This window comes from Mycetomoellerius zeteki, unplaced genomic scaffold, assembly GCF_001594055.1.
Source record: "Mycetomoellerius zeteki isolate Tzet28-1 unplaced genomic scaffold, Tzet1.0 scaffold174, whole genome shotgun sequence".
Taxonomy (NCBI): Eukaryota; Metazoa; Arthropoda; class Insecta; order Hymenoptera; family Formicidae; genus Mycetomoellerius; species Mycetomoellerius zeteki.
This window is the reverse complement of record NW_017256696.1, coordinates 1,582,598-1,599,096: the sequence shown is the minus strand read 5'-3', so window position 1 is coordinate 1,599,096 and position 16,499 is coordinate 1,582,598. Positions and strand designations below refer to the sequence as shown.

General features: G+C 30.2%; 4 protein-coding genes across 4 annotated transcripts; 1 reads left to right on the top strand and 3 right to left on the bottom strand.

Moving 5' to 3' along the window:
- Positions 1 to 446: 446 nt before the first annotated feature.
- RSG7 (regulator of G-protein signaling 7) lies at positions 447 to 9,609 on the bottom strand. Its single transcript, XM_018446266.1, is given in 16 exon segments — positions 447 to 668; positions 772 to 864; positions 1,119 to 1,305; positions 1,461 to 1,586; positions 1,689 to 1,802; positions 2,062 to 2,288; positions 2,457 to 2,680; positions 2,830 to 2,985; positions 3,076 to 3,126; positions 3,341 to 3,437; positions 3,633 to 3,939; positions 7,242 to 7,374; positions 7,610 to 7,843; positions 7,925 to 8,061; positions 8,257 to 8,435; positions 9,334 to 9,609. Coding segments are annotated over 16 exon segments (2,472 nt in total). The 5' UTR covers positions 9,475 to 9,609; the 3' UTR covers positions 447 to 602.
- Positions 9,610 to 9,699: 90 nt separating this feature from the next.
- RpS30 (ribosomal protein S30) lies at positions 9,700 to 12,109 on the bottom strand. Its single transcript, XM_018446058.1, has 5 exons — positions 12,019 to 12,109; positions 10,779 to 10,901; positions 10,352 to 10,484; positions 10,082 to 10,137; positions 9,700 to 9,880 (listed from the first exon to the last, which is right to left on the bottom strand). Exons 2-5 carry the CDS (start codon positions 10,851 to 10,853, stop codon positions 9,749 to 9,751), a joined length of 396 nt encoding a protein of 131 aa, XP_018301560.1. The 5' UTR covers positions 10,854 to 10,901; positions 12,019 to 12,109; the 3' UTR covers positions 9,700 to 9,748.
- A 214-nt stretch (positions 12,110 to 12,323) lies between these two features.
- On the top strand, positions 12,324 to 13,482 carry Cbp20 (cap binding protein 20). The gene is made up of 3 exons (XM_018446076.1): positions 12,324 to 12,494; positions 12,749 to 13,069; positions 13,159 to 13,482. Exons 1-3 carry the CDS (start codon positions 12,423 to 12,425, stop codon positions 13,261 to 13,263), a joined length of 498 nt encoding a protein of 165 aa, XP_018301578.1. The 5' UTR covers positions 12,324 to 12,422; the 3' UTR covers positions 13,264 to 13,482.
- Positions 13,483 to 13,903: 421 nt separating this feature from the next.
- LOC108721460 (G/T mismatch-specific thymine DNA glycosylase) lies at positions 13,904 to 15,663 on the bottom strand. The gene is made up of 2 exons (XM_018446010.1): positions 15,539 to 15,663; positions 13,904 to 15,234 (listed from the first exon to the last, which is right to left on the bottom strand). The coding sequence occupies exon 2, from the start codon at positions 15,203 to 15,205 to the stop codon at positions 13,904 to 13,906; it is 1,302 nt and encodes a 433-aa protein (XP_018301512.1). The 5' UTR covers positions 15,206 to 15,234; positions 15,539 to 15,663.
- Positions 15,664 to 16,499: the final 836 nt, after the last annotated feature.

Sequence of the window (16,499 nt, the reverse complement as noted above, 5' to 3'; positions counted from 1 at the left end):
CCTAACAAAATAAACGTGCATCTATATGGATATATGACGAAAATATGATCTCCAATATATTTTCACTATTAAATTTCGAAAACTTGAAATAATTGATTTTGATTAATTTTCTGTGTTAAAAATTTGTGTTTTAGCGCGTTTTCTTCTTTTAAAATTTTAAGTTCTTACAATTAAACGTTCAGATAACTATTCGTTAAATAAAAATAATGAAAAAAATGTTCAATTTCAAAATATTTAATTTTAAATTTATGACAATAAAAGATCATAATTATGACAAATGTCATAAATAATAAATGTGAGATATTGGACGAATGCAAAAATTGATTTGTGGTCAATCTTTTGTTATAATAAATTTGAAAAGCCTACGATTCCTTGATAAGATTTTAAGCAATCTTAGTTATCGTATATAATTATTATCGATATAAAATATTTAATTATAGGTGTGTTGGTATTGTACGATAAAATTAAATAGAAAAAATTATTTTTAAAACTGAAATTGATTACTTTTGTTGACAGCTTTATGCAATTTTTGACAGAAACAAAAAAAAAGCGGAATGGCAAGAAGAGATGTAAGATTATAACAAGTGCTAAAAAGTGGCAGGTTACGAAGTTGTTGTGTCTCTTCGTCCTGTGAAGGAAACGATAGAGCGAATGCCTTTTACAGAAGTCTGAAACATTAAGAATAAGATAATTCTTATTAATTATATGATTTAAATAGTGATGATACATTTCAAATTATCGTAATAATCTCATAAAGAAAAAAGAAATTACCTTTTTCTTAGATCCATTAAGAAAATCCTTATACATTTCCGAGCGTAAATATCTCGAGTAACTATCACTTTTCATTAAATGATATACATGCGCCTAGAAAATAACAATAATAAAAACTAGAGAGTTAATAATATATAAAAATAAAAAATTGTTTTAAATAAATCGAATTCGAGAAAAAATCATACTATATTTTGAACGCGATCTGTTTCAAATAATTTTCTCATCTTAGAAAAAGTAAATAAAAGTTTAATAATTTTTTAAAATTTAATCTTTTTAAATTGATTAAATTTTCCCTCGTTTGTTTATATGACACATGTAACTAAATAATTAATAAATTAAATTTATACCGCAGCAACGTCGAAACACCATCGGTCCGGTTTTTCAAGACTTTTTTTGGTAATCTCGTAGGATCGAGAATCGACATTGATGGGACAACTTGCATCTGTGTCCAAAAATTCACGCCATATCTCTTCGACTTTCGTCTGGACGTCTTTTTGCGGTAAAGTTTTCAATTCCTGAACGGTTTCCCAAAATCTGCACATATCATAAATGATCTCGTCTCCCTGATGCAAATTCAATATCGTATTATGTGTGTAGATAGAGTATACATAAGTATAAAAATATAAATAAAATAGTAATATTTATCTAAAGAAAACAGTTTAAGCTTACGTGGCAATTGTAATACGTACTTGAGATTTTCGCCGCTAAATTCTTTATCTAAAAAGCGTATAAATTGTTCTCTACCAACGGGATCTTGTAGGAGTTCTTGAAGACTGAATGCCCACCTCTTTACTCTTCTCGTGGATATTTCTTTCCTACGTATCCGTAAATATAAATACTCATAATATATAATATTAGATGATATTTATCGTGAATACTGCAAAATACTATTTTTTTCATAGCGACAATGTACTTACGCTAATTTCTCCTGCTCCCACATTTCCGGACTATCGGAAATCCATGGATTTGTGAGCTCCGGTTGGGTGATAAAGGGATCGTATTCCATGTATTGTTCAAAGTACCCGATCAAACTAAAAATATCGCATATTGATTAGCCTATAAACTATAAACGCATATAATATATGTATTTAGCGAAGTTTAAATAAATGTAATATTATTACATCATCGAACGCAAGATAAAATGTGGAACAGATACTTTTACTTTCGCTGTTTTATAGAAACAACCTCGAGTTAAATCTCGATTAACTAACAAATATTAATGCAAATGCATATACATATATATTCCTTGGTTTACTTTGCTAAACAGATAAACAAATTCTATTGACATACGCTTCTGCTACTTTCGAGACCTTGATGACGGGCTTATCCAATCTGTCTTTCAGAGTCTCGATCTCCTTCTGCAAAAATTCTATCGATGAGGTCGCACTCAATTCTGCAGACGGAGATATTCTACCACCTGCGACGCCCAGTTGCAAATGCTTACTTGGTTGTATAACAGTTTTATAACTGCGACAAGCCTTCTTAATGTCCATCTCCGTAGTATTTACGCATCCAGGCTGAAATGTAATGTGAGATTTGATATGTATTTCTTTAATAAAAAATTTTCCTCCCATTTATTACGTACTTATAACGTAAAAATTATCGTCCCGATATTTTATCAATAAGAAAATATGTAAATATTCTTTTCTTTATTATTTCAACTTTATTATTCTAAGAAGAATTACCATTGGTCGATGTACATCCCAGAAGGCTCTCTCTTGGCTATCCAGGACTTTCCTTTCTAATTTGTCTCTTTTCTTGTCAACTTTGCTTTGCGCTTCTGCCTGCATAAAAATAAATTCCCATTTTCGCGAAAACATCTTTTGTAATCTAGCCAGATTTTCCGCCTCGTAATCCGCCAATTCCAATCGCGTTTTATTCTGCATCGTCCTTTTGCATAAATAGACAGCTGTAACATTTAACGTGATACGCACTAACGAGTGTGAAAATTTATATATTTATTAAATATGTTCTAATTATTGTTATTTATGTCATTTGCGATATAAATGACAGATGAAATTACATTAACGATAATATTAATATCCTTTTATATATTACCATAATCAGTATTTTCGGGTTCCCAACAATTCGATGGCCAAAAATACGGTGTTTGAAACCTGTAGAATGTGTTGTCGCTCTTTACGGTAAGGCAGTGGTCGTCGATAGGAAAAAAATATCCATGGGATGCCATAAGATGAGCCACGTGAAGAGCCTCTGGATTAATATATCAATATATTACTTTTCAGATTATATTAATCATGAATAAAATCTAAGAATTAATATAAATTAAAAACAAATTTATACCTTGATCATCTATATCCATGCTCTTCATCATCCATGCTATAAGATCTGTGCCTGAAATATATATATTATATATAATTATTTTATTTGTCATCTTCGATTATAAATAATAATGCTTGGTCGAAATTTATGCCTTCAAAAAAGCTTAAAAAATTCCATTTTCGTATATTTCGCTTTTCTTTTTAAATTGACAATAAAAGATTTGTACTTATAACGTTATATATAAAATATAGTATCTAAAACACAAGTGTTTCTACTACACTTTTACCTGTGAAAACAGACGGCGTCTTCGTCATGAAAGTTTTGACTGTTTTCACGGGCACACCGGTAAATTCGTCCAACATCTTTTCCACGATCGATTCCATCTAAAAAAAGAATACAGTTATTTCGTTTGTAATATAATGATGCTTGGAAACTAAGCAATATATCGTTTGGTTTAAAAGACAAATTATTTAAGAAATACTTGAGAATAATAATTTAAATTGCATTGAAGTCAAACAGATATTTCTATTATTAGATTTTAATAACATTAAATTCTTCGATTTCATCCGTGATAATACCTTTTTGTAGACGAGGTAATTAGGGGTGTCTTCGGCGCAAGAGGCAGTGACGTTGTACGTAGGAGTATTGGGGGATAAATCTGGGGAATCATTTGTATGATCGTCCTCATTCTTTTTATCTACTTCATCGACATGCTCGGTCGCCTTCTTGCTGCTACTGCTGCTGCTACTTTTCTCTATTGGTTTTCGGCGGCAAGCCGATTTTTCGGAGTTCATAGTTACCATATCCACTCTACGTGAAACACATTTTTGTACAATATGTTAAAAGCATTGCTTTAAATATAAATCCCTGGTGAAAAAAATTTCGCTAAAGTTATCTCACGTTTTTTGGAACATTTCAGCGAAATTTTACTGAAATTTCTCTGAAATTTTGCTAAAATTTTGATGAAAATGAACTTTTCAACTAAAAATCACTGAAATTTTACTGATAAGTACTCCAAAACGTGCGGAATAATTTCAGCGAAATTTTTCCATCATGTAAGTAAATAGACTAAGTCTGAGTAATTAAAGTATAATAACGTAATCACGATATATGTAAGATGAAATAAGTATTACGATAGTTCTAAAGAGTCTAACTTTATGCAAAATAAAAACAATTAAATTTTACGCTTGATATCCAAAATATAACTTCGAAGAAAGAAATCGAGCCGCAAGAAAATTTCAAAATAATTGTCTTTTATTTTATGAGTCTAGCTCTAATATTTTAGATTAATATATATATATATATATATGAAATTTAGCATAATATCCTTGATTGTTGAATACAAACGGTGTTGGAGAAAGGTCTCGATATATCTTAATATATTCTTTTGCGCAATTTTTCTCGCGTGAGTAAAGTTTCCACAGCATCGATCCCAGTGGCCAATTATCTAATTACGATAAAAAATTTATCCCGCAAACCTAACGGACTATTTTTTTTATACATCCACAGCTAGATTCTTTCAATTTTTAATTGATATTTTTCCAACAAAATATCAAAGAACGATAGAGTTCTCGAATTAAAAATATTATTGTTCAAGACTGGCACACGAGACAGCATGTCACTACGGTCTATTTAACGGTATATATAACAGTCACCCCCCTATTGCCGGATACTCGAGAGGGTGATTGAGAAGGGGATATCGGTAAGATATTGTCTCCTATATGTCAATCTCGAATGTCGGATAGAAACGCGGAGAGATGAAAACACAAAAAGTAGATCACGAATTCTCTGTTATTATTTATAATATAAATAATAATACTGATGTTTTTATTATCAATCGTGATTATCAATAAAAATAAGGATATTATCAACAGAAATATCTTATTACGTCTAATAATAAATCTTAATTAAAAAATATCTGGGATCGATATATGCTTCTTTTATTTAATTTAAAAACCTACCTGAATTGTAACACCTTGATTCACCAATCTGTTAAATTTCGCGAAAGTCACATACTGCCTAGTATAATATTTATCGCTGCATCGTTCCTATAATAGCTCTCTTCATACATTTCTAAACACTAAATTCATGTAATATTTAAAAAAAATTTTCGATCTTTCTGCTCAGAAAAAAAAATAACGATTGACGAAAGTATATCGGGTTTACAGCATCCGACTAGTAGTACGGGCGTTGCGACAGCAACCCTTTCACTGTGCGTCACAGTGCGTCACACAACACGAAGCTGAAGGAGTACCCTCCTCGAAAAATAACGAACGAGCGTCATATCTGCAATCGAGGATCCCCCGAAATGAATCTGAGCGAACGTTCTCCAAATTCATTATCTCTTCACACTGCTTCGTAGAGGAGTGACACGCTTCGGAGCTCGCAACTGATCATCGACTTGCACATCCCGGATAATGACACAGAGAGAGGAAGGACGAGAGAAAGAGCAATTGTATTTACGATATAATTGCACTTCTCACGGTGGTTCGCGTGTTGACCCGTGTAAAGAACAGGTCAAGATAGTAGGGGGTAAAGATGTGCGCGCGCCCCTTTCATGATCTACGCAGCGGTTTGTGTTTCCTAAGGGCGCACGTTAGATTGACTGTCCTCATGCAGAGGCTGCAAGTGCGCAGGTTTCGAGTGCCGTTTTGGTCTTGTGCCAGGGTGAGGAGGATCGAAATCCCGTAGTTGAGCAGTGCCGGGAATAACCAGTCGATAAAACGAGATGCGGCTGCGCCTCGCGCCGAATCATATCCCGCACAAATATTTCTATTTTTTCAACTTCTACTTAGAAAGACTTGCATGTATTTTATGGACTTTCTACAATAAGCCAATTACATAATCTTTATATCTTAAGTCATGAGAAATTGACCAATTATTGTCGATTATTCTTCTCGCATTTGATTGATCAATTTCTTATGGATTAAGATTTACAGCTTATATATACTTAATGGCTTATTGTAGAAAGTCTATTAACTTTAGCAACTAATATGATGTACATGAATAAACCATTCCCGTATAATAAAGAAATAATTTTTATATTTTCAAGAAATTTTTTTAAATAAAAATCTCGAATTCGTCAAAAATATTGAAATTAATAGACAAGGTAAAACAAATCATAATTCTAAGCTTTAATTCTAAAATGAATTTAAACTTTAATTCTAAAAAGAATTTTATTGTTTTATATACATTATATAAAACAATAATAACACTATATTACAATACACACACACACACACACATACACAATACACATTAATTTTTATATTATTTTTCATATACACATACATATATATATATACGAAAAATGATATAAAAAATATAACGTATAAAGCAAGTTTTATTCATTTCTAACCGAGAGGGATGTGTGATATATGCGTCATCAGATACTACTTTACTCACACAAAAATATAAGATAGAATACAATGTTTCATATATGTTATGGAGTACGATTTATTATTTCAATAATTAATAATTTTTTCCAAAATAATTAAAATTTTTCCAAAATTAATAAAACTTTTATACATTCTTTGCTATATTATTGTTTGCTACTATTATTGTTGAAAAACGCCTAATCTTGCTTAGTGTCTAATTTGGCTGTCGATTGGTTTTCCTGAAATATAAATGGCAAAAAATAAATACAATAGCTATAAAGTAAAGTTGATTAAAGTGAGATTATTACACAAACAAGCAAGACAAAAATTATCAGCAAGAAATATGACAGGAAGAAAGCATAAACACCTAAGTTTGCTTTTATCAAAATCAGTTTCTTCGAGTATTTGTCTTTTTATCTGTCAAAGGCGCGGGTGACGTTTCATTTATGGGTTCAGAGATTTCCTTGGTGTTACGAAATGTTACGTAGTGAACAGGTTTTGTCGTATCTTGATCAACGTTTGCATAAGCTAAGTACATAGCAATTTTTTAAAAGGAGGTAACCGTGACAGTATTTTGTAATACATTAGCAATATGTCCGTAATATATAATTATTTCTATAACGTGTACTTATTTCTTTCTTGATTTTTGTAAGAGATTAATTTTACTATTCAATAGTTGTGAAAAGGAACTGTATAAGTAGTAAGAGATACTGATATAGCACATCTTTTTTAAAGCATTTTCAAAAATAGAGATGAAGCAGGTGTAAGGGAGGGGTGATGCAATAGAGAAATTTCTTCGTTGCATTCTACCTCCTTGTTCCTGCTTAAAGATGCATTGCTGAACCTGTGACAATCGTTGAATCTACAAATTCCGAAAAAGATGTTGGCATTTTCGGCATTTCTGGTATTGTGATTTGCAGCTGTCGATTGTCACCTGGTTTGACTGAAATTATTTATAGTAAAGTATCGGTATATCCATGTGTCGTATCGTTGACAATTATATCCCATCTTCAATTTTATGAAAGTTGGTAGTCTTAATAGGAAACGTGTCGTTTGACTACGTTGCGTTTGATTTGTAATAAACCGCAACATAGTTAAATGACTCCCATCCGTTTTAATATATATTTATTGTGTTTATAAAAAAGATAATTTGCTGAAAATAATTTAATATACATTACCACCATAAATAAAATTGTAGCCAACATTCACGTAATGTTTAGTCATGTCGAATCCTTCTTTCGCCTTCTTAGGATAACAGATAGCTGCCATAGAGAGTGCACCCGCGCTAGAATACATTATTCGCTTGAATTTACGTCCTCTAAGTCCAAGCACTAATCCAGCTATTCCACCAATAGCGATAGCTCCCATTCGTGGCATAATGTTACTTTCCTCACGTAGATAATCTAAAAGGGCTGCAAAAAAGCAATTAAGTTATTATGTTGTAGAATAAAATAATTGTATAAAATACATTTAAATATATGCTTAACACTCACAACTGCTGTGTTCAAAACCGATGTCGATAGTATCTGAGATAACACCAGTATAATGTTGATATTCAGATACAACCGCTTGAACTGACTTGCGAATTTTAGATATGTTCTGCTCCAAAGCCGAAGGTGGACATTCTGTACTATTATAGAAAATTTAATTATAAACATTACATACAAAAATAATTGATAGAAATGTGAATTTTCATGAGGAACATTCAATAACGCTTTTTGCTCCTCTAATAATAGTTTATCACAAGATTGAAATATTTCATTAATTGTGAATTGAATCTTCATCTATGATATAACAGTCATAATTGAAATTACTTGTGCTTTACCATGGGATCTGTTTAGAATAATCATCTTCAAAGGAATAAATAGGTAGTTCGGATGGTCGAATTAATTTCTTGACTCCTGGCTCGTTACTATAGGATGACATTTTGTCTTCCGACAGATTTGTTGGTTTTACTACAGGTATCGCGCATAATCCGCACGGCATCAAAATTTTCTTGAAAAACTTGATAAATAAAACATATTTAGTGTCATACTTGATATTTCGTACAGACTTGTAAATTTATATAATCACAGAATTACCATTGTTCGATTTCTTGCGAAAACTTATATAAATTATATCTGTATATTGCAGGTCGTCGTATATTAATAAATTACAAAAACTTTTGAACTTTTATCAAATTGTTAAACAACGTGCTATTAGCAGAAGACACAATCACACCGCGTAACACTAATTGCCACTAACCCATAACCTAACTTGTCTGTCCTGCACTAACCATATCGATCCACATGATAATATGGCAGAATATGACAGAATATGAGAAATAAGAACTAAGCTAACAATATTTAGAATTGTGTTCCGTTCATCACAACTAATTCAAAGAAAATTCAGATAATAAGATCGAATCTTTTTTATCATATTTTTCTAAACATTTTTTCTGTGATTAATATTATTTTGTACTTACTTTAGAGAGAGAGAGATAGATATCTCATTCTTAGAAAAATATATATGATCTTTAAAAAGATAAAAACTATTTTGAAAAGTATCAAAATTATAAGAATTGTGCTTAATTTTGCAGTAATATGACAGAAGAAATTTGCCACTATCTGCCACCAAACAAAAGAAAGAAGCTTGTTTTTTAATTAAAATTCATAAATTTCATAGAAATTTGTTGATTTTTCTTTTAATAATTCAAATTGATTTTAAATTTCCAAATTTGCACTCACGCAAAATATTTCCAATTAATTCATATTTTTGAAAACGCTATTTTACAAAATGTACTTTAATTTCTCTGTCATATCTGAATAAAAAAATTTAATTTAAATTCTCTCTATACGATTGTAAAATTTTATATTAAAATAACAAAATAGTTTTTTGGAAAAGAATTATATCTTTTTCATACTTTAATACCGGTTCTACCCAATTCCACCAAAGAACCCGGTTGATATTCGTCGCAACGATGGACGGGTTCTCTGCAAGTTATATCTTTACCAAATATGTTCCCAATAGTAAACTCCAGAATTTTGTGTATAGCATCATTCATACCGTCGTTTAGAATATAAGGTTACAACTCTTGTACTTCCATATACTCTGAAATTCAAACTCTTTGGTTGTGTGATGTGCCTACATATTAAAACGGAACTTCTTTTTTTTCCAATAATTTTCAATAAAATTATGCTAAATTCAGACTGCATTTCATTAATCACTATTGCAATTAAAACATATAGCTTAATAAGTGTAGGTAATCTTTAATAAAATACACATTTGATATGTTAATTATGGCATTTTATCCGAATTTATTGTAACAAATATAACATTTATGAATTTGTATTGGCATTAGGTCCACGTCGGCGGCCAAAGGTTTGAACAACGTTGACAAACCTACGATTGTATTGAATACGTCGCTTAGCTCGGCCAGTTTTCTTTTTGCTCTTCTCTTGCTTTTCAACCTAATAAAACATATTAATTTAATATATGAACATATACTATATTTCACATATACATAGCGCATGAGATTAAAATTTCAAAATTTATTTTTTTTAAAGCAGGCATATATTTAATATATAAAATTAATATTTTGTTCATTCGTAAGTAATAAACCCGCGAGACATAAATTTATTTAAATAACCAAGATTAAAATATATCTTTACTTTAGGTGTCTGAGCTTTTACTTTGCCAGCGCGTGCCAAAGAACCGTGAACTTTTCCTGAAAAGAAAAAAAGTATTTTATAATCAATCTGCATTTTTGTGCTTTGTCTTTTATAATAAGTACAATAACCTTTAAGAATTAAAGTATGTCAAATATATTTATATAATATGATTGAGCCTGTTTTGACTATCTATATTAAAAACATTAAAATACTGTTTAAATATGCTACAAATCTAAATTTGTGAATTTTATTTTCTAGAAATTAGCTTACCTCCCCGTAAGGGTACAATCAACTCAAGTACATCTGATTGAAGTTCATTTACACAAGTTTCATCTGCTAATAAACTTCCATTGCAATGAAGATGAAATTCATCTTCAATGCTTTGCAGACTTGCAATTCTTTCCTGTAAACAATTAAGCTGTTAGTATGTATATATAAATATTTTTTATTTTTTATTTTTATCATATAATTATCAAAAAAATATTGTAGTAAACTTATCAAAAGCAAAAGTAAAATATAACTTTCTCCTTTATATAAATTTACATATTATTTTTGCATTAATGCTCGTTCTAGCACTATAAAATAACCAATGCTAGATTATCATTTTAATGCTATATCCTTGGATATTAATATCCAAAAACAAATTCAAAATAAATTTTATATGTACTACAATAATACTATTTAAAAACAGAAATACCTTTATATGTTGTATCTTTTCATTATTTTGACATTCGATGACAGTTGTTTCTTGTCCACGAATTTGCAGCTGCATGGTGCTTATATTTGCAGTACTCGTTGTTGTATGCGACACACAAAAGCCCTGCAATATAATTCAAACAATTAATAAGAACTATTATTTTAATATACTAACTATTGAATATAGCTTTTATAGTACCTATTTAACAAAAACTATTTCAATATATCCAGCATATTCTACTTCTAACATTAATAAAAAAAAAATCTTTGCAGCAAACATCATACATGAATATTAATTAAAAGTTTGCTAACTAATGTATACTTAATGTCTTTCTAAAATACGAACAAACATAGCCAGCGTGCGAGAAAAATGAGCATACAATAGATTATATTTAGAACTTGTTTTCTGGTAGTTGGAATCAAGCATCGCAGATATAGGCACTCGATGTTTATTCCGGTTATCTTTTTTATTATTGTACAATAACATTTGTACTTTAGCAACGATTTTTACTATAACATAGGAGCATTCCTAATATTTCATATTAGGAATACCCTGGGTATCTCATATTACGATTTCCACGCCTTATAGCTTTACGATCATCAAATCTAACTTCTATAATTAAACAATTCAACATATCCCGTATTTTTCTATTAGTACGACCTTACTCTATCACTACATCAAGATTTTATTGCCAAATATTTATTTATTAAATAATAAACAAGGTTTAAATGCTCATCTCAATAAAACTTGAAGACAAATTCTAAAATCTTGTTTTACAATAACTACAGGCATGATCTAATAATGAACTTTTTACTAAATAGTTTTCAATCCAAAATAAATTCATAGTGAAACCAATAGATAGCGTTTATTAGTTTAGCAGAAACGCTGCTATCTCATAATAGGGGACTTTCCTCTATATATAGTCAATATTAAATTAATAATAATAAATTTCTTTATAAAAAATTTTTCTATGAAAATTTGTACGTATCTAACACAAAACAAGTATTTAGCTGAAGGAAGACATTTATCACGAAAAATGACTAAAACTGCACAACACACAACGTATTTAGGTTAAAAATTCAGAGGCACATGCTGAATGACTTTTTCAGATTATAAAGGTTCTAACGCACAAAATTTAATGATGAGTCGTTAATATACAGTTGTTAATAAGGCAAGATGTAACTTTTAATCATCGCATTGCGTATAATCATTTGATATATCAAATATAAATCGCACTCACCTTGCTAACACGAACGCAATGGAATCCAATCAAAAATGGAAGAGAACGTTTACTATGCTTTCATAAATATAGCCAGTACTGGCTTCGAAATGCTGCACTTGAAAGAATCAAAATTACCTACCGTTATATATTATATTTTCCAAAAGGTGAACGTCGATTGGTCAGTGAGACTTTGGCGCGTTCTAAAACTCAATGAAGAAGGTGTTGCGTAAAGTCTTTGAATATCTGGTAATTTATTTATGTTCTGTTGTTATCACTGGTGCTCATCAGCAGCGCTCAAGTGAGCGTTTACAGTACACACTGAATGTATTCATTTCTCTTTTCGCTCTGTGGATTCTGCAGATGTGAATTGCGATAGAAATTGATTTTTATAAGTGCAAAATTAAGCTAATTAGCATTGGAAAATGTCGGTCAAAATAAGTACAACCGGCTCGCCATCAGTTGAATTAAGTTCCTATCGCGATCAACATTTTAAGGTTTTTTTTTTAATATTTAACCTCAAACTACCCAGTGTACATTTCAATTTATTTATGTTTCTTATATGTATTTTTATTTTTGTTTTTTACATTTACGTAGTTTGTAATTTTTAGTTCTAATTGTCATAATCAATATTTGAAAAGTGCTGAATTAGAAATAATTGATTTAATTGCATTCAATTGTATATTTATATCTGATGAATAGTTTTTTTTATACTTCATGAATAACTGATTTATTCTTTTTCATTATATAGGGCACAAGGGCTGAGCAAGACAGACTCTTAAGGAATTCTTGTACTTTGTACGTTGGCAATCTATCTTTTTATACTACCGAGGAACAGATATACGAATTGTTTTCCAAATGTGGTGACATCAGGCGTATTATTATGGGTCTTGATAAATATAAGAAGACACCATGCGGCTTCTGCTTCGTTGAATATTATCAAAGAGCCGATTCCGAGAATTGTATGAGATACATAAATGGTACTCGTTTAGACGACAGAATCATTAGAACCGATTGGGATGCTGGCTTTATTGAAGGCAGACAATATGGCCGTGGCAAGACTGGAGGACAAGTAATTATTTTTAATATTTTGTGAAAGATTAATTTAGACACGATGTATACATATATAGATGTGACATGTAATGTTATTTGATATTTTAGGTGAGAGATGAATATCGATCAGACTTTGATAGTGGACGAGGTGGTTATGGTAAAATAATACAACAGAAAGTAACATCTCTTTCCGACGGTGGATTTGGACGGTGAAATTCTTAATAAATAAGTAAATGAGATATTGTATGAATGATCAGACATGTACAAGTGTTCAACCTATATTTCATTATTTATACATATATGACTGAAGTAATTAATTCCAAGTGTAAATATAATATTTAAATAATAAGTTTATATTCTAAGCAGTAATAAAAGTAAGGAATAATTTGTGTAAATTAAAAAATTTCTATACTTTGAACAAGTGTTTTGCATCATGAACCAAGGAAATTGCAAATAAATTTGATTAAATTATAAATATATATATTCACGAATTTTTTTTTGTTATTCATCAATGAGTTAATGTAACATCTTGCAATAAGAGAAATAAAATTTAGTATAGAATAAATATTGTTTTCTTACTGTTTAAACATTTCTTTTATTGAATTGTTATGCAATTATTATACAAGCATTTATAACAATAATATTAAAAACATGAAATGAAGGAAGATGTCTTTCATTGTGGAATTCGTGAACTTATTATATTTTATATTTCTATACATAATAAATATCTTGGTAACAAAACTTCAAGTTAAAAAAAGATATATGTACACGCTAAAATATAAAAATATGTAATATAAATCTTGAAATTTGAAATTGCATACTAACATCTATCGTTATCACCAATATTTATCATTTATTTTTTAGAATTAGATTTTGATCTTGTAGTAGATATTATGTCATCGTTACTATTTTTCTGAGATAACCTTTGTTTAATTAAACTTAGAAAATCTGTATCACTTCCATTGCAATTTTTCAAATTATTTTCAGTTCCTAGAGTTTTGCAAGTAATTCTTGAAGATGTATGTTTTTCATTATTTTCCGAATTAGTTGTATTACTTTCGTGATTTAAAATATTATTGATTGTAACAATGCAACTTTTTTTTTCTTTTCCATTAATGTCAGATATTTGTTTAATTTCTGGCTTGTTAACAACTATTTCATCATTAACATCACCTGTAAGATTTTCTGTTTCTTTTATATTTGTTTTAGGTTTTTCTACAGTTTCATCAAATGTTTCTTGAATTTCAATTTTTTGACTGCATATTTCCTTATTGAAAGATGTATTCTCATCTTTATCATATTTTTGATTAGATCTTTCTACCAGAAATTCTACTGTACGAATTGAACCAATATCTTCCTCGGATGTATCCAGACAAAGAGTATTTTTGTTAACAACTTTACCTCCATGTAGAAAAGTAGAGACGTTTTTGCGTCGCCACATTTTGGAAGTACTGGGTATAATCTGCTTGCGTCCCTCAAAACAAAATTCCTTTATGTCGACATTGGTAATCTCGCCTTTCAAGAAATGTAGATATTTCTTTAATGCCGTGTAAAAATGTAACTTGTCCACCATTCTAGGAAAGTTAGCACATCGCGCGCTGCTTGACGGTGTCACCCAGATTGCAGTATCACCTACGCGTTCTGGTTGTAATCCAAAATAAAATTTAGATTTAGTAGTGATATGAGCAAATACTTCATAGATACATTTACCATTGAACACTGCAATTCTGGGTTTAAATAATTTTAATTTTTCTTCTACTACTTTAGAACCCTCTTTGAGTTCCGTTCGTTTCAGATCTGCAGCAGATCTAGTGGGACGTTCAACGATATTTGTCAAACCAATACTATATTGCAACAGTTTATAGTCTTCTTCAAAGCTGACAAGTCTTGGTGTTAGACCAGATTCATGCAGAAGCTTATAGAAGTGATTACCAGGACCTGCATAATATCTACCACGATGTGCCGCCATTAAACTCGGATTGATTCCAACAAATACTAAATCCAGATTCATCTCCAAATAATCTTGTAATGTATACTTTTGGACTTCCTCTTCTGACAATCCATCGAATCTGTCTATTTTTTTCTTGGGTTGTTCCAAAACTTCTTTTGGTCTTTTCTTGAGCTTGTTCAAGTCAAGTGGTGGCATGACATTCATGAAGCGAGAAAATACATGCAGGAATCGATCTGTAAATTTTCGTATTTCCGACATTGAAAAATTGTAAATTTTTTATAATAAATTATTTATATCAATTTAAAAAGTTTATCCTATATTTGTAATAAAATTAAAGATAAAAATACTTTGTTTTCAAGTCATACTTAATGACAAAATAATCATTATTTAGTTTTACATTTTAATTTAAAAAGAATGTCATCAATCTGTTTAAAAAAAGTTCGCCGTGACTTTACAAAGAAACAAATATTGATAAAGGAATGAGGTAAATGTATAATAAATATACATTCCCTCGATATCGATCTTTTCAAAACTTACATATTTTATGTATCTCGAAAAAAATTCCGTTCCATTTTTTTATAATTTCAACTGAATGCAGTAGCTAATTCGCATAAACATAACATCTTGTTAGAATACAAACGAATATATTACAATATATTACAAAGCCGACAAATAGACCAATACACGTGTGAATGTCAAAATGTAAACGCCCTCATTTGGTCGAATTTTGAAACATTTAAAAACATTCGACGTTATTGATAGTAGATAAAGAGGAATTTTAATCGGTGTTTAACTTATAGCGATTTCGGCTGGTAACACTGGTATGTACTGGTGCATATTAAAACCGTTTTACACTGCAAAATGTTGATCTTTTGAATTTCTCTATTATTTCGTAGTACGTCTCTCACGACATTCGAAAATGACTTCGAAACTATCAATAAACATTTTCTGTGCAATAAATCACATTATTATAGTTGATCTAACCTGCAAAACTGAACAGTTTTATTGAACGTACGTTTTTCGCACAACCTCTTCAATGTAATTTTAACTTTTAACATTTGTTCTCTTTTTTACGTTCTATCAGGTACATTAATTCATCATCGCTCTTGATGACGATGATATTAACAATTTCATGAGCACATATAAATCATTCATCATAACATGAATAAGGTGCTTCTCATGCTGACGCTCGACGCTCATTTTCAGCGTCAAAACAGAATATATGATCAAAATTGACGCTAGACAATGAAAATGCATGTATGAAAAGTATGTAGTGCTATATATATGTGTAGAGACGCTAGTATCAAAATTAATATCACACTCATGCTGTTTTTCAGCGTCTCATGAAATGGCTATATCGACAACTACATATACCGACAATTATTTGATTGGGGCCACTTCGTATATGTACATACACTTGTGCGGTGTACTGAGCCCAGACGAACATGAGACACTGCGACGAAAGATTTATTAACAGTACAATAAAATGTATCGAAGA

Coding starts and splice junctions, on each gene's coding strand:
- RpS30 (XM_018446058.1), bottom strand. CDS start 10,853: ATGCAGCTGCAAATTCGTGGACAAGAAACAACTGTCATCGAATGTCAA. Junction 10,485..10,778: donor AAAAGATACAACATATAAAG/GTATTTCTGTTT, acceptor AATTGTTTACAG/GAAAGAATTGCAAGTCTGCA. Junction 10,138..10,351: donor GATTGTACCCTTACGGGGAG/GTAAGCTAATTT, acceptor TTTTCTTTTCAG/GAAAAGTTCACGGTTCTTTG.
- Cbp20 (XM_018446076.1), top strand. CDS start 12,423: ATGTCGGTCAAAATAAGTACAACCGGCTCGCCATCAGTTGAATTAAGT. Junction 12,495..12,748: donor ATCGCGATCAACATTTTAAG/GTTTTTTTTTTA, acceptor TTCATTATATAG/GGCACAAGGGCTGAGCAAGA. Junction 13,070..13,158: donor GTGGCAAGACTGGAGGACAA/GTAATTATTTTT, acceptor TTGATATTTTAG/GTGAGAGATGAATATCGATC.
- LOC108721460 (XM_018446010.1), bottom strand. CDS start 15,205: ATGAATGTCATGCCACCACTTGACTTGAACAAGCTCAAGAAAAGACCA.